Below are 25414 nucleotides of genomic sequence, written 5' to 3' on the forward strand. Positions count from 1 at the left end.
AAGCTCTTAAAATAATCAAGAATGCCTCTACTCCCCCAGAATGTTCATTCGGAGGTAGGGAATGTTCATTGGGAGGTAGGGAATGTTCATTGGGAGGTAGGGAATGTAGAAAACAGGTGTTTTTGGTTGTACGCTATATAGCCTTGACCGTGACACAATATTCATGGTCATCACTGCATTCTTGTACATATAAATAACATAGTAATTTCCCCATAATCCAGGGTTTCAAGTCTTATAAATCCATTTCTGCATTATTCTAGTTGGCAGGCTCTTTTATCCAATTCACATTACAGTGAATGCATTCAGTTTTAGTATGTGTATGTGAGCCCTGCTGGAATTGAACCCCACGACCTTGGTAGCACCATGATCTTACAAACTGAGCCACTCAGGACAATATTGTGTCGATAACGTAACTTCGCTAAAAAGCACAAGGGAGACCAAAGAGGTGAAGAAGCTTTTGGCATCTCATTTCAAGACAGCCACATGAAATAACAGAGAAGAAAATAAGTTCTGAGCCTTGCTTACCCCAACTAAAACATAAACACGCTTATCCTGTGCATAAGAAAGATGAACCTACATTTCAAACATTTTTTTTTTTTTAAACAACCTTTTGAAAACCCAACGGCTTTGAAGTGAAGATTAAATCCTACTTCACTTTCCTGTTTGGACTTGGGAATGGCGTTACCGCCTTCATCCTCATCAGAGAGAATATTAATCGACAAGCTGACATTTTGGTTCTCTCTCATACCAATTACTCATTTTGAACAAAACAACTCCAAATACCAAGGCTGTAATCTCAGATGTGCTTGCTGGGCAAGTTCCTTTGTTTCCACACAGAGTCATATATGCAGTTTACATAGAAAAGGGAGTATGTTTTTGCTTGTATTTTTGGTCAGGCATTTTGGGGGCCACCTCATGCTGCATCTGCAGAAACTCGAAAATGATTGAGTGTTTATCAATATTTGTGTGTTGAGTGAGACTTGGCCCTCGAGTGTGTGAGTGTGGGCACGTGCATGTGTAGTCTGGACAATATGTGTGTGTGTGTGTGTGTGTGTGTGTGTGTGTGTGTGTGTGTGTGTGTGTGTGTGTGTGTGTGTGTGTGTGTGTGTGTGTGTGTGTGTGTGTGTGTGACCCAATGGCAGGTATAGAGGAACAGAGTCAGAAGCAGTGGTGTGCATGTGTGTCTGGACAAGATACAAAGGTGTGTGTGTATCCCTCTAGTGGTGTGGGGGCTGTGCTTTGGCAAAGTGGGTGGGGTTATATCCTTCCTGTTTGGCCCTGTCCGAGGGTGTCCTCGGATGGGGCCACAGTGTCTCCTGACCCCTCCTGTCTCAGCCTCCAGTATTTATGCTGCAGTAGTTTGTGTCGGGGGGCTAGGGTCAGTTTGTTATATCTAGAGTACTTCTCCTGTCCTATTCGGTGTCCTGTGTGAATCTAAGTGTGCATTCTCTAATTCTCTCCTTCTTTCTTTCTCTCTCTCGGAGGACCTGAGCCCTCGGACCATGCCCCAGGACAACCTGACATGATGACTCCTTGCTGTCCCCAGTTCACCTGGCCATGCTGCTGCTCCAGTTTCAACTGACCTGAGCCCTAGGACCATGCCCCAGGACTACCTGACATGATGACTCCTTGCTGTCCCCAGTCCACCTGGCCATGCTGCTGCTCCAGTTTCAACTGTTCTGCCTTACTATTATTTGACCATGCTGGTCATTTATGAACATTTGAACATCTTGGCCATGTTCTGTTATAATCTCCACCCGGCACAGCCAGAAGAGGACTGGCCACCCCACATATGCTCTCTCTAATTCTCTCTTTCTTTCTCTCTCTCGGAGGACCTGAGCCCAAGGACCGTGCCCCAGGACGACCTGACATGATGACTCCTTGCTGTCCCCAGTCCACCTGACTGTGCTGCTGCTCCAGTTTCAACTGTTCTGCCTTACTATTATTTGACCATGCTGGTCATTTATGAACATTTGAACATCTTGGCCATGTTCTGTTATAATCTCCACCCGGCACAGCCAGAAGAGGACTGGCCACCCCACATAGCCTGGTTCCTCTCTAGGTTTCTTCCTAGGTTTTGGCCTTTCTAGGGAGTTTTTCCTAGCCACCGTGCTTCTACACCTGCATTGCTTGCTGTTTGGGGTTTTAGGCTGGGTTTCTGTACAGCACTTTGAGATATCAGCTGATGTACGAAGGGCTATATAAATACATTTGATTTGATTTGATTTTGTGTATTAGCCAAGGGGGCCCTGAACAAAAATATAAACACAACATGTAAAGTGAAATAAAAGATCCCAGAAATGTTCCAGATGCACAAAAAGTTTATTTCTCAATGTTGTGCACAAACTTGTTTATATCCCTGTTCGTGAGCATTTCTCCTCTGCCAAGAAGGTGAATGCACCAATTTGTAAGTCGCTCTGGATAAGAGCGTCTGCTAAATGACTTAAATGTAAATGTAATAACCCATCTACCTGACAGTTGTGGCATATCAAGAAGCTGAGCACGATCATGACACAGCTGCACTTCGTGATGGGGACAATAAAAAGCCACTCTGTGCAGTTTTCCTTGTTTTGTCACACTACACAATGCCACATTTGTCTCAAGTTTTGAGGGAGCGTGCAACTGGCATTCTGACTGCAAGAATGTCCACCAGAGCCGTTGCCAGATGAGCTTCCTCCAACGTAGTTTTCTAGAATATGGCAGTACATCCAACGAGTCTCACAACCGCAGACCACGCGTATCCATGCCAGACCAGGAACTCCACATCCGGCTTCTTGACCTGCGGGATCGTCTGTGGGTGGGCCTGTGCCCTCCTAGGTCCACCTATGGCTGCGCCCGTGCCTAGTCATCCATAGAGTAGGGCCTAACTCATTTATTTCAATTGACTGATTTCCTTATATGAACTGTAACTCAGTAACATTGTTGAAATTGTTGCATGTTGTGTTTATATTTTTGTGTTTATACTTTTTGTTTTTTTGTAGGAGTCACGTCCTATTCCAAACTCATTTCCAATTCCCCAAAACAGAAAAAGGCCCATAGTTCATTTCTTAAAATGCTTTACTAATCCCCTTTGATCCAGTCTCGATACATTATTTGTCCACACAAAATCTCCATCAACAACAATAACCAAAATGGTTTATGAGCATTTCCGAAGTCTACTACTCCGGAGGTATCATTGAAAACCTTGTGTAATGTAAAAACACATTTCTAATATATAATATAAATATATGCCATTTAGCAGACGCTTTTATCCAAAGCGACTTACAGTCATGTGTGCATACATTCTACGTATGGGTGATCCCGGGAATCGAACCCACTACCCTGGCGTTACAAGCGCCATGCTCTACCAACTGAGCTACAGAAGGACCACATATATACTACACTATATACTGTAGTGTAGTAGTTCCGTATTTGAGCAATAATATAAAACAATAATATATGCCAGTCAGCAGACACTTTTATCTAAAGCAACTTACAGTCTTCCGTGCATAAATTGGGTGGTCCTTGGGAATCAAACCCACTAACCTGGTGTTACAAGTGCCCTGCTCTACCAACTGAGCTACAAGCAAACACAATCAGCAGTACTTGCTTTACATGCAGGGACAGTACAGCATGATTCACCTGAGCCAGAGACTTCATGGCAGCCGTGGAACACATATTGCAACTGGGAAAAGACAAAAGCCAATGTTGTTCTTATTCCCTGGCAATTTTGGGGGGAAAGAACAGAATAAAAATAAACTTGACTGAAAGCAGGGCTAACATGAACACTGAAAGAAAGAAAGAGTTGTGATGATTCTGTGTAGCTCAGTTGCTACAGCTTGGAAAATACAAAGCCAGGGATGTGCCCAACCATACAAAAAAACTGTATTCACACACTACTGTATAAAAGTGTCTGCTAAATGTCATATACTGTATAACTTAAAACTTCTGCTCCAATTTCATTAGAGGACTCAGAGAGAGCCTTCAAGTTAGACTTATGTCGGATGACCTCACTGAGAAGTACTGCACGGCAAAGCGTATTGTCTGAGTTCAAAAGCAAAGCCATCCAATCAAATGTTTTCATAGTACATTATTTACACGTGTGTCGGGAAGTGTTTCAATTCTGCAGTATTTAGCAACAATAAATACAAGTCTAGCAGCAGTTGTGATGTGTGTGTAGTAGGAATGTATATGTGTTTGTGTGTATATGTGTGTGTGACTGTGCATGAGTGCATGTGTGTTAAGGTGTGGAGAGTCGGTGCAAGGCTATCTTCACTAGTCCAGTTCAAGTGTTCAGCAGTCTGATGACTTGTAGATAGAAACAGTCTCTGAGTCTGTTGGTCCGAGACCCCATGATTTTGATACAGTCTGCCCAACAGTAAGAGAGTGAATAGTCCATGGCTGGGGTCCTTGATGATGCTGCGGGACTTCCTCACAGGCACTGCTTCGAGTATGGTACAGTGATGGTACAGTGATGTCTTAACCACCCGCTGGAGGGTCTTGCGGACGTGGGCGGAGCCTGTACCAGGCCGTGATGCAGCCAGTGGTGCAGCGGAAGTATTTGGAGAGGATCCGGAGAGGCATAGCAAAACCTTTTAGCTGTCTGAAAATTGGTGGTGTTGTTGGTCCATGTCAAGTTCTTAATGATGTGGACGCCAAGGAACTTAAAACTACTGACTCTCTCCACTACCGGGGATGTGGATCGGGCGTATCCTATCCTCTGCTTCCTGAAATCGACATTCAACTCCTTTGTTTTGCTGACGTTGAGTCTGTTGTCCTGGCACCACAATGCCAGTTCACTTACCTCCTACCTTGTCGTTGTTAGTGATCAGGCCCACCACCGTGGTGTCATCAGCAAACATGATGATGGAGTTGGTGTCGTGCTTAGCCACACAGTCGTGGCTGAACAGGGAGTACAGCAGAGGGCCGAGGACACATCTCTGACGGGCCCCAGTGTTCAGAGTCAGTGTGGAGGAGACGTTTGATGCCAGTCCTCACAGCCTGTGTGTCTGCCTGTCAGGATGTCCAGAATCCATTTGCAGAGGATGGTGTCCAGGCCTAGGGCCCTGAGCTTGGTGACGAGCACGGAGGGAACAATAGTGTTGAATGCTCAATTAACAGCATTCTCACATAGAGTGGGTGTTCCTCTTCTCCAGGTGAGTTAGGCCATTGTGATTTGCAATGGAAATGTGGATCTGTTGGAGCGGTAGGCAAAATGGAGTGGGTCCAGTACAGATTGTGAAGTTACAGGGGCCCCCCCTGGGGTCAAGAATTTACAGGGGCCCCCCCTGGGGTCAAGAATTTACAGCCCCCCCCCTGGGGTCAAGAAGGAATACACATTTAACCATTCTCCTATAATCCACGTGGCTGCACTTTCATGTGGCTGTCATCTCAGGGCAGTCCCGTATCTCAGGTTTCCCAAATTTTCTTTCTACAATCAATCACCGAATGTCATTGTACTTTTTATAACGGATGTGTCATTCCATTCATCAACTGGCACAAGTGCATGTTTGGATGCTGGAATTATTTGGGGTGGACGAACATCCGCAGGAAGCCTACTTTGTGAAGTGATTTGTTTGACAATAAGATGAAAACATCATGACTGGCTGTGTTGTTGCCCAATTAAAATGTAATACAAAATGTGTACAGGTCGAGACAAGTCTTTACTATCAGGCCCATTAAAAATCACATAGGAGGTCCAGAAAAAAAATAGAGACCCCCTGAATGTCACAGCATAATGCACACTCTGACTTTGGTCCACTGTGTATGGCATGCTGACCTTGATGTGGTACTACAGGGAACACGGTTCTCGAACATTGATTCAAGTTTGAGTCTGTATTGTCTTTTTGCATCCTTAATGGAGCTCGTACCTGCTTGCCTTTGTATGCATCGTGCGCAACCGAGTCATCAGGGTTCGTTCTGCCCCTTCGCTAAGCAACCGGTGGCCCCACACTCAAAGACTTCCTGACCTACTTTCCATGTGTGTGTGTGTGTCTATGTGTATATTACAGGCTGGCAGCTGAGGCCAGTGTTGCCATGTGTTGGCCAGCTGTGGTCCCCCGGTGCGGATATCCAGAGTTTTGCTAAATTGTAGCGGAGGAGGGCAAATGCAGGAGAAGGGGGCGAATGTAAACACCGGCTTCCCTTTCTGGCTTTCTTCTAATGGTAACAACAGTCACATACTAAAAACGGGCTGAACAACAAAGATAAGAGAGATCCAAGCTGTTTATTTGGTCTCGAGGCTGTCTGTTCTGTCAGCGATGTGAAGAAGAAGAAGAAGAAGAAGAAGAAGAAGAAGAAGAGAAAGAAATGGGAGGTAGTCCAACCCTCTCAGCGTTTAAAATCTGTGTCGTGATTCCTTAGTGCCGTAGCAAAACACTTTGCAACGGACATGTTCAGGTATTCACTCCCCATATCTGTCTGTTTTCTTCTGTTTCACTTCTGGTGAAACGGTCATCTGATGACTATATAAACTTTCTGGAACTGTTTCAAGGCACTGAATGCCATTTCGTAGTCTTGTTTCAAGGCACTGAATGCCATTCCGTAGTCTTGTTTCAAGGCACTGAATGCCATTCCGTAGTCTTGTTTCAAGGCACTGAATGCCATTCCGTAGTCTTGTTTCAAGGCACTGAATGCCATTCCGTAGTCTTGTTTCAAGGCACTGAATGCCATTCCGTAGTCTTGTTTCAAGGCACTGAATGCCATTCCGTAGTCTTGTTTCAAGGCACTGAATGCCATTTTGTAGTCTTGTTTCAAGGCACTGAATGCCATTTTGTAGTCTTTGTTTCAAGGCACTGAATGCCATTTCGTAGTCTTTGTTTCAAGGCACTGAATGCCATTTTCGTAGTCTTGTTTCAAGGCACTGAATGCCATTTTCGTAGTCTTGTTTCAAGGCACTGAATGCCATTTTCGTAGTCTTGTTTCAAGGCACTGAATGCCATTTTCGTAGTCTTGTTTCAAGGCACTGAATGCCATTTTCGTAGTCTTGTTTCAAGGCACTGAATGCCATTTTCGTAGTCTTGTTTCAAGGCACTGAATGCCATTTTCGTAGTCTTGTTTCAAGGCACTGAATGCCATTTTCGTAGTCTTGTTTCAAGGCACTGAATGCCATTTTCGTAGTCTTGTTTCAAGGCACTGAATGCCATTCCGTAGTCTTGTTTCAAGGCACTGAATGCCATTCCGTAGTCTTGTTTCAAGGCACTGAATGCCATTCCGTAGTCTTGTTTCAAGGCACTGAATGCCATTCCGTAGTCTTTGTTTCAAGGCACTGAATGCCATTTTGTAGTCTTGTTTCAAGGCACTGAATGCCATTTTCGTAGTCTTGTTTCAAGGCACTGAATGCCATTTTCGTAGTCTTGTTTCAAGGCACTGAATGCCATTCCGTAGTCTTGTTTCAAGGCACTGAATGCCATTTTCGTAGTCTTGTTTCAAGGCACTGAATGCCATTTTCGTAGTCTTGTTTCAAGGCACTGAATGCCATTTTCGTAGTCTTGTTTCAAGGCACTGAATGCCATTTTCGTAGTCTTGTTTCAAGGCACTGCATGCCATTTTCGTAGTCTTGTTTCAAGGCACTGAATGCCATTTCGTAGTCTTGTTTCAAGGCACGTCGGGTGCCTGACGTTTAAACAAACTCTGAAGATTGTTTACCTGACCGGATCCTCGTGTCCTTAGTTTAAAAGTATTACACCATTTTCTTCACAACGCATTTCATGTGTATTACACAATTTCATTTCTTTTACAACCCATTCTTGTACATTACGCACATGTCAATTTGTTGTGGCTAATGATAGGACTGTGAGTAATAAATGTGTGATAATAAAGAAATCTCTCAAGTAGTTTATTGGAAGATATGGACATTTTGGATATGAGTTGGAACCTATTTTGGCATTTAATAGAAATGGCTAATTAAAACCTAGGAACAGAAGCCGTTTCCTTTTGGAAAGAGTGAATACATTCTTAATTGCCTTGAACTTACAAAGACATTCAAACCACAATGTATGGCATTGATAGGGGAGTTCACACAGCAAATAGAACTGAAAAAGAACAAGGATCATGTGGCCTGGCTGGTTTGGCTGTAATGCGGCAGCCTCTGGCACACATCTGCAGTATTGGCATAGTTTCAAATCCGGCCTAATGCCTTTTGACACAACCTCTATCTTTCCTCCTGCCATACTCTCACAATCTGAACATACAAATGGTATCCATGAGTTCATCTGACTCTGGGGAAGTAGATAAAGGACTTTGTTGCAAAAATCCCGAAGTATCCCTTTAAGCCTTTAATGCTTAACATTAAACACTCTCCCAACAGCATGTATAAAAAAAAGAACTGCTGAATCATTAAGCAGTTGAGCTCTTAGTGGAAAAGTCCAGTAGCTCCTCCACCGAAACAGGGTTGCATGGCAAGGAGATAATAACAAATAAATAACCAAACAGAATGCTTTTATCCATCATGAATCCATCTTACAACATGATCGTCGTGAGTTTATCTCTCGATAGAAAAAGTAAGAAGGGCAGTTGATAGATAAAACTAGGTGCAACCTAGAAACCAATTTGACCTTTCACAAGTACTTTAATCACACCTCATATCTGCTCAGAAACGATGACCGATAAAAGCAGTTGGTTAAAATGCATCAGGCTTTCCTTTGTTCGGTATCTCTTTCCGCATATAGGAGACAGCTTGTCACTGCACATAAATGAAACACGGTAAGTTTGAGATACTTTTATGCTGTTTTTAATTGACCAGCTGTCTGGAACACCGATCCAACAGGAGCCATTAGTGTCAGGAAGCCATTTTTTATATTCCTCCTGATGATTTTGATATATTGCGTATGTATTTTATGCTCAAACGCTTAAAAAAAAATTCCTATGGGATATTACATCAAAAAAGCTTACTGAGTGACTACCCACGGGTTGAATCAAGATTGCTTCCATGTCATTTCATTGAAATGACGGTGAACCAACATGGGATAGACGTTGAATTGAAGTTGGTGCCCAGTGGGTATCCTCAGCATTCTGTACTAAAGGCAACGGACTGCAGAACTGTATTTTCATACAAGAAGCATAGCTAATATCATGGGGCGGCAGGGTAGCCTAGTGGTTAGAGCGTTGGACTAGTAACCGGAAGGTTGCAAGTTCAAACCCCCGAGCTGACAAGGTACAAATTTGTCGTTCTGCCCCTGAACAGGCAGTTAACCCCACTGTTCCCAGGCCGTCATTGAAAATAACAATCTGTTCTTAACTGACTTGCCTAGTTAAATAAAGGTAAAAATAAAAAAGCTGCACCACTGATTGCAAAAACCTAACAAAAAAATGTGTGAACCAAAGAGGTGTAAAGGAAACAAAAGTATGTATTATGAAGTGCTGGAACACAACCATGGCCTGTATACAGATGCACATATTGACTCAAGCAGGAGGACGGTAGAGGTAAGATGTTTCAGAGCCATACGGAATGTTACCAGCAATCAGGCAGGAAACTGGGCCATTTTCATTGCATACCAAATGGAAGAGAATGCGAAACAGGGAGGGACTACCTGAAATTGTTAAATAAGAAACACACCTTTGTCTATGTTTTCTGTTGCCTGCCCTAATGAACACAACCCAGATTGTTTTTCTCAAGCTCATCCATTCACACTGAAGAGTAAAAGGGTAAAAGTGGTTTATATTCCACACTCATTTACACCTTGACATGGTAAACAGAAACACACTGTGGATCAGTGAGTATCCTTACAATTAGCAGCGAGGTGAAGTCATGCCCTGTCTAGATGCTATAGAGATCTACATACTGAGCTGTATCGTGATGTTTGAAGCAGGGATTAACCTAGAAAACCGAAAAGTCAAAAGACTCTGAGGAATTTTCTGGACACTTATTTTTGTATTTCGGATGTTTGTCTTTTCTCCAAAAGGGAGCAGATTTTGGCCAAAAGTGTATCAAGCCCATGGAAACAGTCAGTTCAATCAGTAGATGCAGGGATGGATCATGTTTCATTTGTCTCTGTCACAGTTGCTCTGTGACCTTACTCTGTCGGTTCGGGGTGGAGAAAACGCTTCGAGATACATTGCAGACTGTTCTGGCTTCGGCCCAAAATATCTGCTTCCTTGAGTAGGTGTTATTTCAAGAGTGGTGTGAAAAGGTGTTAAATGATCCAGCAGCCATTCTTCAGGAGAAACTTGACTGACTGGCTGATTTCTCCTGGTTTCCTTTGGTAGGGTCACATGCACTAAAATGAAGGGGGAAATACGATACAACCCTCCTAAAAGTGTGCTAAGACAAGACTTTTGTTTATGTTTCAGGTGTTACAAATTGTCAAAGGCCAACTTCATGAAACTGGTATTTGGCTTTCAGAGATGTCACAGAAACTGAGGTTCCTATGTATGGGTTATGACTGTTTTATGAAGTCCTTAAGTAGGCACCCTTCAAGAAATGTTTTGAATGTCAGGACTTCTAAATCAAATGTCATTTGTCACATGCTTCATAAAATGATGTCATGGCTTTAGAAGCTTCTGATAGGCTAATTGGCATAATTTGAGTCAATTGGAGGTGTACCTGTGGATGTATTTCAAGGCCTACCTTCAAATGCAGTGCCTCTTTGCTTGACATCATGGGAAAATAAAAAGAAATCAAAATCAAAATCTGAAAAATTGGGCGTGCAAAATTATTCAGCCCCTTTATTTTCAGTGCAGCAAACTCTCTCCAGAAGTTCAGTGAGGATCTCTGAATGATCCAATGTTGACCTAAATGACTAATGATGATAAATACAATCCACCTGTGTGTAATCAAGTCTCCGTATAAATGCACCTACACTGTGATATTCTCAGAGGTCCGTTAAAAGCGCAGAGAGCATCATGAAGAACAAGGAACACACCAGGCAGGTCCGAGATACTGTTGTGAAGAAGTTTAAAGCCGGATTTGGATACAAAAATATTTCCCAAGCTTTAAACATCCCAAGAGGCACTGTGCAAGCGATAATATTGAAATGGAAGGAGTATCAGACCACTGCAAATCTACCAAGACCTGGCCGTTCCCTCTAAACTTTCAGCTCATACAAGGAGAAGACTGATCAGAGATGCAGCCAAGAGGCCCATGATCACTCTGGATGAACTGCAGAGATCTACAGCTGAGGTGGGAGACTCTGTCCATAGGACAACAATCAGTCGTATATTGCACAAATCTGGCCTTTATGGAAGAGTGGCAAGAAGAAAGCCATTTCTTAAAGATATCCATAAAAAGTGTTGTTTAAAGTTTGCCACAAGCCACCTGGGAGACACACCAAACATGTGGAAGAAGGTGCTCTGGTCAGATGAAACCAAAATTGAACTTTTTGGCAACAATGCAAAACATTATGTTTGGCGTAAAAGCAACACAGCTCATCACCCTGAACACCCTATTCCCACTGTCAAACATGGTGGTGGCAGCATCATAGTTTGGGCCTTCTTTTCTCCAGCAGGGACAGGGAAGATGGTTAAAATTGATGGGAAGATGGATGGAGCCAAATACAGGACCATTCTGGAAGAAAACCTGATGGAGTCTGCAAAAGACCTGAGACTGGGACGGAGATTTGTCTTCCAACAAGACAATGATCCAAAACATAAAGCAAAATCTACAATGGAATGGTTCAAAAATAAACATATCCAGGTGTTAGAATGGCCAAGTCAAAGTCCAGAACTGAATCCAATCGAGAATCTGTGGAAAGAACTGAAAACTGCTGTTCACAAATGCTCTCCATCCAACCTCACTGAGCTTGAGCTGTTTTGCAAGGAGGAATGGGAAAAACTGATAGAGCAAAACTGATAGAGACATACCCAAAGCGACTTACAGCTGTAATCGCAGCAAACAAAGTATTAACTTAAGGGGGCTGAATAATTTTGCACGCCCAATTTTTCAGTTTTTGATTTGTTAAAAAAGTTTGAAATATCCAATAAATGTCGTTCCACTTCATGATTGTATCCCACTTGTTGATTCTTCACAAAATGTTTGAAGCCTGAAATGTGGCAAAAGGTCGCAAAGTTCAAGGGGGCCGAATACTTTCGCAAGGCACTGTATATCCACAGTAAAACAAGTCCTATATTAACATAACCTGAAAGGCCGCTCAGCAAGGAAGAAGCTACTACTTCAAAACCGCCATAAAAAAGCCAGACTACAGTTTGCAAATGCACATGGGGACAAAGATTGTACTTTTTGGAGAAATATCCTCTGGTCTGATTAAAGAAAAATAGAACTGTTTGACCATAATGACCATCGTTATGTTTGGAGGAAAAAGGGGGAGGCAAGGAGAAGGCAAGCCCGAAGAACACCATCCCAACCATGAAGCACGGGGGTGGCAGCATCATGTTGTGAGGGTGCTATGCTGCAGGAGGGACTGGTGCACTCCACAAAATAGATGGCATGATGAGGAGGAAAATGATGTGGATATATTGAAGCAACATCTCAAGACATCAGTCAGGAAGTTAAAGCTTGGTCGCAAATGGGTCTTCCAAATGGACAATGACCCCAAGCATACTTCCAAAGTTGTGGCAAAATGGCTTAAGGACAACAAAGTCAAGGTATTGGAGTGGCCATCACAAAGCCCTGACCCCAATCCTATAGTACATTTGTGGGCAGAACTGAAAAAGCATGTGCGAGCAAGGAGGCCTACAAACCTGACTCAGTTACACCAGCTCTGTCAGGAGGAATGGGCCAAAATTCACCCAACTTATTCTGTGAAGCTTGTGGATGGCTACCTGAAACATTTGACCCAAATTAAACAATTTAAAGGCAATGCGACCAAATACCAATTAAGCGTATGTAAACTTCTGACCCACTGGGAATGTGATGAAAGAAATAAAAGCTGAAATAAATCATTCTCTCTACTATTATTCTGAAATGTAATGTCCTTAAAATAAAGTGGTGATCCTAACTGACCTAAGACAGGGAATTTGCACTAGGATTTAAATGTCAGGAGTTGTGAAAAACTGTGTTTAAATGCATTTGGCTAAAGGTGTATGTAAACTTCCGACTTCAACTGTACATGCTCCAACAAATCTCCATGTCCTGACTTTCAAACCTTTACTTGAAGGCTGCCTACTTCATAACACATTAATAACCCAGACATACCACACTCATTAGCAGTTTCATACATGCTTATGTCGACTTGTGCCAGCAACCACCAAGTTGATATTTTTGTATGTTTTGCCATTGTTGCCTTGCAGTTTATGAATGCTGGTAGGTATGTTTATAACTGTGTTATGAAGTACATAAGTATGTACCCGTCAGGTTAAGTGTTCCCAAATATGCACTTTTATGGCTGTTAGTCTTGTGTCCGGTTTATTAACTTGTAAGTAATCTCAACAATTGTCCACATAATGAAGCTTCAGACTAAGCAAATGTTCAGTAAGAACAGGAGTACACGGTAACCGCATTAGGTAGAAGACAAAGAACGCAGCTGAGCACAAAATTCTAAATCTGCAAGATCTTTAAATTCCATCTGGCCGTTTCACAGGTGTCACGTTTCAACCCTTGAAGAAGCCGGAAGAAAGAGAGAAAGAAACTTCAACATCTAACACAGCACCACTGCTTTGAATTCATCATGAGAGCGTTTCAGTATAATATAGACTGTGTTTGTTGTGGTAACACCATTAACATCATGATTAGGCTATTATATTTTATGCCCTGAATGAGAAATGCAGACAGTTGCGGGCTATGGGAGCAGCCTGCTAAGCAGCGGTATTCTAGAATGATTTCATGAGGTTGTATTCACAGAGGCTCAACATATTTTGCTCATGAAACAGTTAGTTCACAGTGTCCTCAATAAGTTGTGACATCTAGTGACTGGTGCATTGAAAGAGTATATCCGGTGTTTGAGAATTTTTATAATTGATCACCGATGATCGTTTTATCAGCAACTGTACAAGAAGTGCCCTCGCAAAAGAGTTATACTAATAAAATGATATGAATGAAACCCTCTTTTAGTGAAGTGAGTTGACACTGTCTTAAATATCTTATGGGTTTCAAATGTTGCTTTTATCCAAAGCGACTTACAGTCATGTGTGCATACATTCTACATATGGGTGGTCCCAGGGATTGAACCCACTACCCTGGCGTTACAAGCGCCATGCTCTACCAACTGAGCTACAGAAGGACCACAGTGCTGTGCTGGATTTAGTTGAACTTTCTAACAGTTTTCATTCTTCAGTTGAAGACTTGCATAGGGGACATAAGCCTACTTGACCCGTAGCTGCACTAGAGGAAACTTCTACCAGTAATGTGCCAGTGTTATTAGTGACACATTGGACCTGATACAATGCATTCAAAAAGTATACACCCCTTTACTTTTCCCCCATGTTTTGTTTTGTTACAGCCTGAATTTAAAAGGGATTCATGTTTATGTGTCACTGGCCTACATATACTACCCCATAATGTCAAAGTGAAATTGTTTTTTGGACATTTTTACACATTTATTAAAAAATGTAAAGTTTAAATGTCTTGAGTCAAGAAGTATTCAACCACTTTGTTATGGCAAGCCTAAATAAGTTGAGTAGTAAAAATATGCTTAACAAGTCACGTAATATGTTGGATGGACTCTGTGTGCAATACTAGTGTTTAAGATTTTTGAATGACTACCTCATCGTTGTACCCCACACAAACAATTATCTGTAAGGTCCCTCATCTCTGTACCCCACACAAACAATTATCTGTAAGGTCCCTCATCTCTGTACCCCACACATACAATTATCTGTAAGGTCCCTCATCTCTGTACCCCACACATACAATTATCTGTAAGGTCCCTCATCTCTGTACCCCACACAAACAATTATCTGTAAGGTCCCTCATCTCTGAACCCCACAGCCTGTACAGAATACAAATATTCCAAAACATGCATCCTATTTGCAACAAGGCCCTCACTTTCAAACACGAAGAAGAAAAGCAGATATTGAATATCCCTTTGAGGTGAAAAATGGATGGCATAAATACACCCAGTCAAAAAGATATGGGCCCTTTCTAACCCTGAATATAAAGGATTTCACCACGCCAATGGTGACTTTTACAGGGGAAAATCCAATGGAGAACACATTACTGACAAAGTAAAAAAAGGAAGACTGTACAGAATACAAATATTCCCATATTTTCAAATATAAAGTGCATAAAATCCAATAGTGGTGGCTGTATCACTGGGGAGTTCTTCAGGATAAAAAAACAAACAGAATGGAGCTAAGCACAGGCAAAATCCTAGAAGAAACTCTGGTTCAGTCTGCTTTCCACCAGACACTGGGAGACGGCCTTTCAGCAGGACAATGAGCTAAAGCACAAGGCCAAGGTTTCTCAGCAAGAAAACACTGAATGTTCCTGGGTGGTCGATTTACAGTATATTTCTGTATTTCATTTTCAATACATTTGCTAACAATTCTAAAAACATGTTTCACTTTGTCGTTATGGGGTATTGTGTGTAATCCATTCTAATCCATTTTTGAATTCAGGCTGTAACCCAACGAAATGTGGAATAAATCAAGAGGTATGAATATTTTCTGAAGGCACTATAGGTGGAAAGTGAAGTCTGCCCAAGCTATCTTGAAGCAAGTCCGCCCACAACACAGCAGTTCAAACAAACACAAGCCCATTCAACTGACAGTGCTGATAGACATTGAACCGTCTGACTCTGCTGTGTCAAGACCGACTTGGCCACTGGATAAGATTGGCGTCTACAGGAAAACCTACGTGTGAATGCTATCTTACCAATCTATGGAAACGTACAATAAAATGGCCAGTGGTGAGTGCCGTCTATCACCACTAAATGAATGAACACTCAACCTTGAAGCCAGCCAGTGTTTTGACTTTTGAATATCAAGACCGAAAAGAATATATCTATATGTATCTACCAGGGGGAAATAAGCTAATCTACATTCTCTGCACTACCTTTACTGGTTGGAAGCGAGTTTGTTTCCTTGTCAAATGCCCTTTTCCTTAAAGACTGGGGGCTTTGTTTCAGGCAGAGATTAACTGAGAGATATAAAGGCAGTGAATATTTCTCATTGCCAGAAGCAGGCAGGCTCACACAGAGTAGTCTCAAATATCGGCCTGCCTGCTTCTGGCATTGAGAAATATTCACTGTTTTCAGAATTTCTGTGGTCATGCAACAAGGATATCAACTAACTGTTGCTTCTACTTGTTTATCTACTTCGGTTGGTTATGGGGATGATCAAGCCTTTTCTACCTGAGGGGGAAATTGATTTTTTTGTATTTTTATATTCAGCCAATGAACACATCATACGTAATGATAGGTGAAGTCAACTTTCCCAACTGTCAGTGGTGGTGCAATAACCGCTTGGGGGCAAAGTGATATTCAGGTGTGACTCAAACATCAACACTTTTCCAGCTTATACCTGCATCATCAAAAGGGAGTGGTGTTCTTTTCATCATACAGGTTTCACAAATCAACTGTCATTGTGGACCCCCGGAGGAGTAGATGATGCATTTGCAGCGGCTAACGGGGATCCTAATAAATACCAAAATTGTATGTACACTGTGGTTTCGACAGCGTATTTCCCTGACTCACACAGCAAATTTGCCAGTGTTACCTACCTAGTGTTGATTTTTCAATGTACCCTTCCCCGTTTGTTTTGTGTTGATTCAGGTATTAAATGAACTCTTTAAGTGTTAAATTAACAGTCATTAGTCAAAAAGAACAACAGTTTTGCTCTTAACAACCAGTGTTAAACCAAAACCACACCTTCATGTGCCTTTTGGCAAACTCATAGCGGGCTGTCATGTGCCTTTTACTGAGGTGTGGCTTCCGTCTGGCCACTCTACCATTTAGGCCTGATTGGTGGAGCGCTGCAGAGATGGTTGTCCTTCTGGAAGGTTCTCTGATCTCCATCGAGGAACTCTAGAGCTCTGTCAGAGTGACCATCGGGTTCTTGGTCACCTCCCTGACCAAGGCCCTTCTCCGCCAATTGCTCAGTTTGGCCAGGCGGCCAGCTCTAGGAAGAGTCTCGGTGGTTCCAAACTTCTTCCATTTAATAATGATGTAGGACACTGTGTTCTTGGGAACCTTCAATGCTGCCCAATTTTTTTGTTACCCTTCCCCAGATCTGTGCCTCGACAGGATTCTGTCTCAGAGCTCTACAGACAATTACCTTTGACCTCTTGTCTTGGTTTTTGCTCTGACAACTGTGAGACCGTATATAGACAGGTATATGCCTTTGCAAATCATGTCCAATTAATTTAATTTACCACAGGTGGACCCAATGAAGTTGTCGAAACATCTCAAGGATGATCAATGGAAACAGGATGCACCTGAGCTCAATTTCAAGTCTCATAGCAAATGGTCTGAATGCTTACGTAAATAAGGTATCTGTTTTTTGTTTTTAATACATTTGCAAACATTTATAAAAACCTGTTTTTGCATTGTCATTATGGGGTATTGTGTGTAGATTGCTGAGGAGTTTTTTAAAAATCCGTTTCAGAATAAGGCTTTAAATGTAACATTTTTTAAAGGTCAAGGGTTATCTTAATAATTTACAAAGGCACTGTATTATCATTCACAATGGATGTAAAAATAAATAAAAATCTCAAAAAATCAGACATCCTACACTTTCCTACATTTGCGGCAGCAGGCTAGTTAGCCTACTTCTATGTGTGCTCAGTTGCGCATGCTCCGTCAACATGAGGACGGAGAAACAAGACACATGTTGATTGCGCACAAACAAAACGCAATGAACAAATTGGCAAAACGTGTAAATGGTATGAAATAAATCAAAACTTGTTTTTCACAAGTTATCAGGTTGTGAACTCTCCAAATAACGTTTCCACACCGAGAAAGCGAACAGTAAATTGCAACACACCACTCCCCTTCTCCTTGTCTCAACATTTCAAATGATACTCAAGACTCAAGTTTTTTTTCACACACATATTTTAGATGCATTGCTAATCAGCTCAATAATCAACTAGGCCTATTGCTACACGTGTTGTGTAGACACTGGACCAGTGTTGAATTAAACACAATCAGTGTTGATTTAACAGTGGATAATTTTGTATGTGTTTTATCCCATGTTTTATACCATTTAATATCTCAGGTTTTTACGAAGAGGATAAATATAAAGCATTTAGCTAATATTCTATGTGTGATAACAGTTTTAAAATATTGAAAGGTATAAAGCATTATCAGTTCTTTAACGAACATTATTCAACTAACATTATTCAATAACAAGCCAGTAGTAGACATATTAATGAGGATCATAGTGTTTGGGTTTTCTATAGGCTATAAATATGCATGCAATCAACAAGTGTCAATAATCGGCTAATTACAGTTTCCCTTGACTCAAGTGGTGTAGGTTGAATCCATATTCTATTGCTTCTATTATTAGCTTTCGCAGGATGTCTTCTAGGAGGAAACGTGAAAAAACGAAGGTACGGAAATGCCAGAGTTCTACTTGGAAAAGGTCCAAACCCTGTTTTATCCAGAAGCATTTGACACACAGCCTAAATCTAAATCTTATTGCATTATAAGGAACGATGTTACAGAAATAAGAACATTTGCTATTCATTCGTATTCCTTAGAGCGCATAAGTACAAGGTTTACATGGCATCAACTTTCAGCTCCCCCCCCAAAAAATAATGAAAGTTGTTTCCCATCACTTTCTTGAAATATAATTCTTACTACAGACTTTTTATAACCAACCTCTAACTCAATGATGCGTTTTTAGTACGACAAAGTTTTAATAGCCAACTTACCTCGGTGAAAAAATTATCCATCGTCCTTAAATTAATCCACAGGGATCTCTGTATGCTAATCGCGCAGGCAAAACATGTGTTTTGATGTACAGAGCAAAGGCATCTTCTTTAGTCCATGATCAGAAATACATCTCTTCCAATAGTTCTCGGGACAGGGAAAAGGGAATCAAGTCTTCTGCAACTTCTGCCTTTGTTTCTTAGATTACATTTCCAGCAAAATCAGCATTTGTTATTTCAAATAAAATAAAAATCAGTCTTCCGATATTGGCGAAAAACGGGACTTGCTGCGCGATAAAACTCAGTATGGAGGGAGATCAAATGCTGTGAACCTGGACACTTTGTCTGCCGAACATTCACATTGGTAAATAATCCAATTTGCTGAAGTAAAGTATTTGAGGCGACTGGCGAGCCAAGTTTGGAGTGACTCCATCCGTAGATACTGTAGCTCCACCCAGCACTGGTTTGAATGGTAAAGTAAATCTCTCCCCGGGATTGCCTCTCTTACCCCGCCTGCCGTCCAAAGGAGCCTAAAGTTTGAAACCTGACTGCGGACTGCCGCTGCGGAGATGTTCAAATAGTGTGAAATAAAACGGTGTGGAAAAAGTAACAGCCTATGTCAATTGAGTTTTATAAGTAGGCAATAGGCATATGAACATGGATTCCATGGTGTGGAATCAAATAATGGAGTGTGCAGCTCACAATCATTTTATGAAACTGAAACTGACATAGGTCTATCCCACTGGGTACACACTGGTTGAGTGACCATTGTTTCCACGTCTTTTCAATTACATTATGTTGAATCAACATGGAAAAGACATTGAATTGAAGTCTGCCCAGTAGGACGTTGGAATATATTGTAATTGCAGACCACAATTTGGGGCGTTTCTTGATATTGGCTTTCCTTGATATCAGGAAACGCCCATTGATACCTGCCATTGGACAGTCCATTGACTTCTGCCAATGATGAGTTCCTGCACTGTCCCACTCCGTTTATATCAAGGAGCCATTTCCGGATTTCAGATGTTTAAAAAAAATCACCTTTTAAAGGAATGCTTTAGATATGATTAGAATTGCATTTCTTCGGGCAAAGTGAGAGGCTAATAACTCTGGTGCCATTCAGCTATCCTCAGCCAGAAACCTCACAATCTTAACCGGGTCAAGTTCGGTTTCTGTGCAAACCTTAGACACTGTAAAAGGCAACCAAACATGTTTCATCATTCTACATTACATTTTGTCTACAGAACATGTCAATTAGCCCATGAAAATCAGCCATCATTACGCACCAATGAGACGAGCAGCGTTCACTTGATTGACAGTGTCTTGGTCCAATGACCACCTATCGGTTTGAAACATAGCTAGATAGATAGCCAATGAGCTGGGATTTTCAGATATACAGTATCAGTCAAAACTTTGGACACGCCTACTCATTCTAAGTTTTTTTTAAAATGTGTACTATTTTATACATTGTAAAATAATAGTGAAGACTTTAAAACTATGAAATAACACATATGGAATCATGTAGTAACCAACCACTGTCAAAATACATTTTATATTCATTTAGATTCTTCAAAGTAGCCACCCTTTGCCTTGATGACAGCTTTGCACAATGTTGGCATTCTCTCAACCAGCTTCATGAGGTAGTCACCTGGATAGCATTTCAATTAATTAACAGGTGTGCTTTGTTAAAAGTTAATTTGTGTAATTTCTTTCCTTCTTAATGCGTTTGAGCCAATCAGTTGTGTTGTGACAAGGTAAGGGTGGTATACAGAAGATAGCTCTATTGGGTAAAAGACCAAATCCAGTTTTGTCACATAACACAATGCCAAAGATGTCTTAAGTTTTCAGAGAGTGTGTAATTGATATGCTGGCTGAAAGAATGTTCACCAGAGATGTTGCCAGTGAATTGAATATGAATTTCTCTAACACAGCCGCCTCCAACGTCGTTTTAGAGAATTTGACAGTACATCCAACCGGCCTCACAACCGCAGGTCCGGGATGCGAGCCCGACTGTTTTCCATTCTGAGTATTGACAACCTATACCGTCTTTTCTGAGACATTGTGCATTATATGTCCATTGCGCTGCTTACAATTTTAAATTAGTCTTGAATTATGCATGCCAAGCACCAGAGATAAGGGACTGTTGATATTGCAACCACAACTCAAATGCTGGCTTACCAGTATGATCAAAATCGTAAACTGCTTTCTTTTGTTTGAGCCCTAAAGAACTGTTGTGCGCTAAAGATGATAATCTGTTTGCATCTACCAATTTATTGACTGTCCGGTTTCCAGACGACCTTATCCCGGAACTTCCTATACAGTTCATCTCTTTCCGTAATGTGGTGAGGCCAAATAAGGAGAATGCGAGAGGCTCAATGAAAGATGTTGCATAACTGCTGTATTTGCACCACTCCCTTCTGCCCAGTTTCCCTGATGTTACTACGACAATCAAGCAGTTTTTAACCTTCCCTGGCACTGTCGCTTCTGCGTAGAGATCGTTTTTCTACACTAAAACTCATAAAGAACTACCTAAGGAGCATTAGGTTTTTGGTCTGCTATGTTGGCCCCATAGCCCTGACCATGGCATTTGTTTACCGATATCACCTTGCTTTCAATCAGTTCAATCATTTCTTTTTCAAGGCCTGAGGCACTTTGATCTATATATATATATATATATCTGTCACATTCTTGCATCCCAAGAAACAAATACTTAGCTTCCGAGTACATATGGAAATGAAAACGTTTTCAAACGTTTGAGGGTTACTGTTAAAATTATTTATTAACAACAACAAAAATAGACATTGATGAAAGTCGCATTGGCCCCCAGAGCTCATGCCCCCTCCCCCTTATCCTATGAACGACTACATTCACTTTTCAGTTTGTGATGTGAAAATTAAGATTCTTTACATATAGGATATTCCAAATGTTGCCCTGTGTATCTGTTTGGACTTGGCTTCAAAAGGGAATCATGTTACAACAGGGCTCTCCAACCCTGTTCCCTCAGAGCTACCGTCCTGTACATTTTCCCGACAGCTTTAATCTAGCCCACATGGTAATTAGCTGGTTGATAAACTGAATCAGGTTGGTTACAACTGGTGTTGGAGGGAAAACCTATAGGACATTAGCTCTCCAGGGACAGGGTTGGAGAGCCATGTGTTACAGACTACAGTTAACACTGGACAATTTTGCTTGGTTTCATGGCTTGGTATGAATCGCCATCTATTGGCCAATCAGAATACTAACAATGAAATGCATCGAATACGTTTCTTGTTCATAGTGCATTTTTATGCAAATGATCGGTCTATCATTAGATGTATTTATTTTTCATAAAATCACAGTTAAAAAAAAAAACGCTTTCAAAACAGTGATACAAATACAACACTTAAACACATCGAATATACATTCTTTAGTCAGAATTAGAATCACCTTTATTCGTAAAGAACATTTACGTATAGAATAGAATTTGACTTGGTGAAATGGTGCAGAGAGCAATAGACAAAATATAAAGACACTATAAAGACAGAGGAATGTACACAGTCTACATACAGTATATAGGCATAGGTACAGAAGACATAGTCTCCTATGATGTGTAATTGTTCTATCAGCAAATTTACACTGGAGGATATACAATTTACATTGGAAATATGTGTACTGTATATCAATAGCTAGGATTCAAAATATCAGTATGCAGTGTTTGAACAAAAACATAATTATGGGTAGCAGTGTATTTTAAGGTGCAAAAGTATACAGTGCCTTCAGAAAGTATTCACACCCCTTGATTTGTTTTCACATTGTTGTGTTACAGCCTGAATTGAAAACGGATTAAATTGAGATTTTGTGTCACTGGCCTACACACAATCGGGAATAAAAAAGAAACTGAATAGAACTAAGCACAGGCAAAATCCTAGACGACAACCTCGTTCAGTTTGCTTTCCAACAGACACTGAGAGACAAATTCACCTTTCAGCAGGATAATAACCTAAAACACAAGGTCAAATATACACAGGAGTTGCTTTAACAAGACAACATTATGTGTTTCTGAGTGGCCTAGTTACTGTTTTGATATAAATCAGCCTGAAAATCTATGGCAAGATGTCTAACAACCAAAGGCAGAGCTTGAAGAATTTAACAATTATGAGCAAATATTGTACAATCCAGGTGTGCAAAGTCCTTAGAGCCTTACCCAGAAAGACTTGGTGATTCTAACATGCATTGACTCAGGGGTGTGAATACTTCTGTAAATTAGATATTTCTGTATTTCATTCTCAATAAATTTGCAAACATTTCTAAAAACATGTTTTCACTTTGTCATTATGTGTCACGATCGTCGTAATAACATTCAGACCAAGGCGCAGCGTTATATGGGTTACACATCTTTTAATTCGTGAAACACACAAAAAACAATAAAGCGCCAACGACGCGTGAAGCTATGGAGTGCTCACAGGCAACTACACATAAACAAGATCCCACAAAACACAGTGGGGAAATGGCTGCCTAAATATGATCCCCAATCAGAGACAATGATAAACAGCTGCCTCTGATTGGGAACCATACCAGGGAACCATACCAACATAGAAATAAAACAACCTAGAATTACCCACCCTAGTCACACCCCGACCTAACCAAAATAGAGATCTTTATGGTCAGGGTGTGACATTATGGCACATTGTTTGTAGATGGGTAAAAAACAAATGTTTAAAAAAAAATGTAATCGATCTTGAATTCAGGCTATAACACAACAACGTGTGGAATAAATTATGGGGTATGAGTACTTTCTGAAGGCACTGTAGCTAACAAGGCCTTTAGTATGTCCTATTAGCCATATATTAGTCCTGAATTAAGGTGTCGATGAGGTGTCGACTATTCACACACCCTGTACAAACACATATAAAACATACAAATCTAGAAAAGCACACTTTCCCTCACTGAAACTCAGGCTAAAAAATGTAGCATCATTGTCTAAATGCTTATGGAGAGCACTGTATACATGCAGCAAGTCCTAATACATTGCGGTCATTCTAATTTAAAGATACTTTGGATGTTTAGTATATCATTAAACTACACAAATCCTGTGTTTCAGACAAACATTATATGCTTTTGCTCACGTGTGGGAGATGTGCTTCTTTTCTTCCATAGTGGTCCTTTCTGGGAAAATTTATAATAAGAATTGGCTAGATAAATCCTCTGCTAAGGATAGAAAAACTATTGAAAATATATGTATTTTACTCAATTAATTAAAGAACCAATGAGAGTCATACCACAAATTCATAATGGGACTTTGCTGGATTGGCTCTTGGTGGCACGTCTTGACAGGATTGTCCACCCAAGTTGATTAAAATACATGGGATTACTTTCCCATTGAATTCACAAAGGTATGTGATAAACATGGACCTTGGAGAACAGTGAAGTTTAGGGCTGTCACCTTCCCTGGGTTAGCTCTGACTTAATACATCTGTTCAGAGAAAGTGATAAAAACTGGGCTACGTACCATAGAACCAAAAATCCAACTGATTGGGAGTCCTTTAGAAAATTAAGAAACGGCAGTAAAACTAAAAGTAGAAATGCCTCCTAATGGATAGTCTTAAAAATAATTGTAAAAATCCACAGCAGTTCTGGAAATAAACAAATGACCTTTTAAATAGGTCAAATAACCAACCTATTTGTCACGACTTCCGCTGAAGTCGGCTCCACTCCTTGTCCGGGTGGCGTTCGGCGGTCGACGTCACCGGCTTTCTAGCCATCGCTGCTTCATTTTTCATTTATCCATTTGTTTTGTCTTGTTCCCTGCACACCTGGTTTTCATTCCCTAATCACATTGCATGTATTTATTCCTCTGTTCCCCCTCATGTCTTTGTGTAGAATTGTGTTACATGTCAATTTTGACGAGCCAGACTGGTGTTCGTATTATTCCGTGTTTTGTCACGAGGTATGTTTATTTGGTTGAACATAATTATTGTGACTGTTTGCACTTGTGCCAATTGGCTGGAGGTCTTGACGCAGTGGCGACCGTCTGTTGGTTTCTCCTGCCTCAATAAAGTGTGCGCCTGTTCACAACTCTCTGCTCTCCTGCACCTGACTCCGCTCCCAGTACACACACACTTGAAACGAAAACAGTCCAGCACTATACACGGACATACACCAACACGTTCGTCTGTATCAAACACCAGGGTTACAATAATCAATCCCGCACAAAGAAACGGGCGGGCTGGCTGGCTAATAAAGCCCAATTAATTACAACACACTCAAAACAGGTGTAATCAATAAACACATAAGGAGGGGGAGAAAAGAATCAGTGGCAGCTAGTAGGCCGGCGACGACGAACGCTGAGCGCCACCCGAACAGGAAGGGGAGCCACCTTCGGTCGGAGTCGTGACATACATGCCCTGCCTCCAGTCCACTTATCCAAATCTGAAATAGAGAGCCTCATCGAAATTGCAACAAGTGATTCTGTGAAAATTTTAATTCATCAGAAGCCAACGCTAGATTTTTTGATTGGGCTAGGCTCAGATTATCCTGCCTTAGCAAATTGCGTTGTTAAGACACTGATGCCCTTTGCAACCACATACCTATGTGAGAGTGGATTTTCGTCCCTCACTAGCATGAAAACTAAATACAGGCACAGACTGTGTGTGGAAAATGATTTAAGACTGAGACTCTCTGACTGAGACAACTCAACATTGCAGAGAGTTATGTGCATATTTTCAAGCACACCCTTCTCATTAACCTTTGGTGAGT

The 25414-nt window shown here is 41.2% G+C and overlaps 1 protein-coding gene across 1 annotated transcript in view; it reads right to left on the reverse strand.

Moving 5' to 3' along the window:
• The window catches only part of myo10 (myosin X), a 230997-nt gene extending 211868 nt beyond the window's left edge, over positions 1-19129 (reverse strand). The window contains exon 1 of the mRNA XM_046321903.1: positions 18683-19129. Within this exon, the coding sequence (XP_046177859.1) occupies positions 18683-18703 (21 nt within the window). The 5' untranslated portion in view covers positions 18704-19129. The remainder of the gene's footprint in view (positions 1-18682) is intronic.
• Positions 19130-25414: the final 6285 nt, after the last annotated feature.

The sequence above is a fragment of the Oncorhynchus gorbuscha genome, linkage group LG22 (assembly GCF_021184085.1).
Source record: "Oncorhynchus gorbuscha isolate QuinsamMale2020 ecotype Even-year linkage group LG22, OgorEven_v1.0, whole genome shotgun sequence".
Classification (NCBI taxonomy): domain Eukaryota; kingdom Metazoa; phylum Chordata; class Actinopteri; order Salmoniformes; family Salmonidae; genus Oncorhynchus; species Oncorhynchus gorbuscha.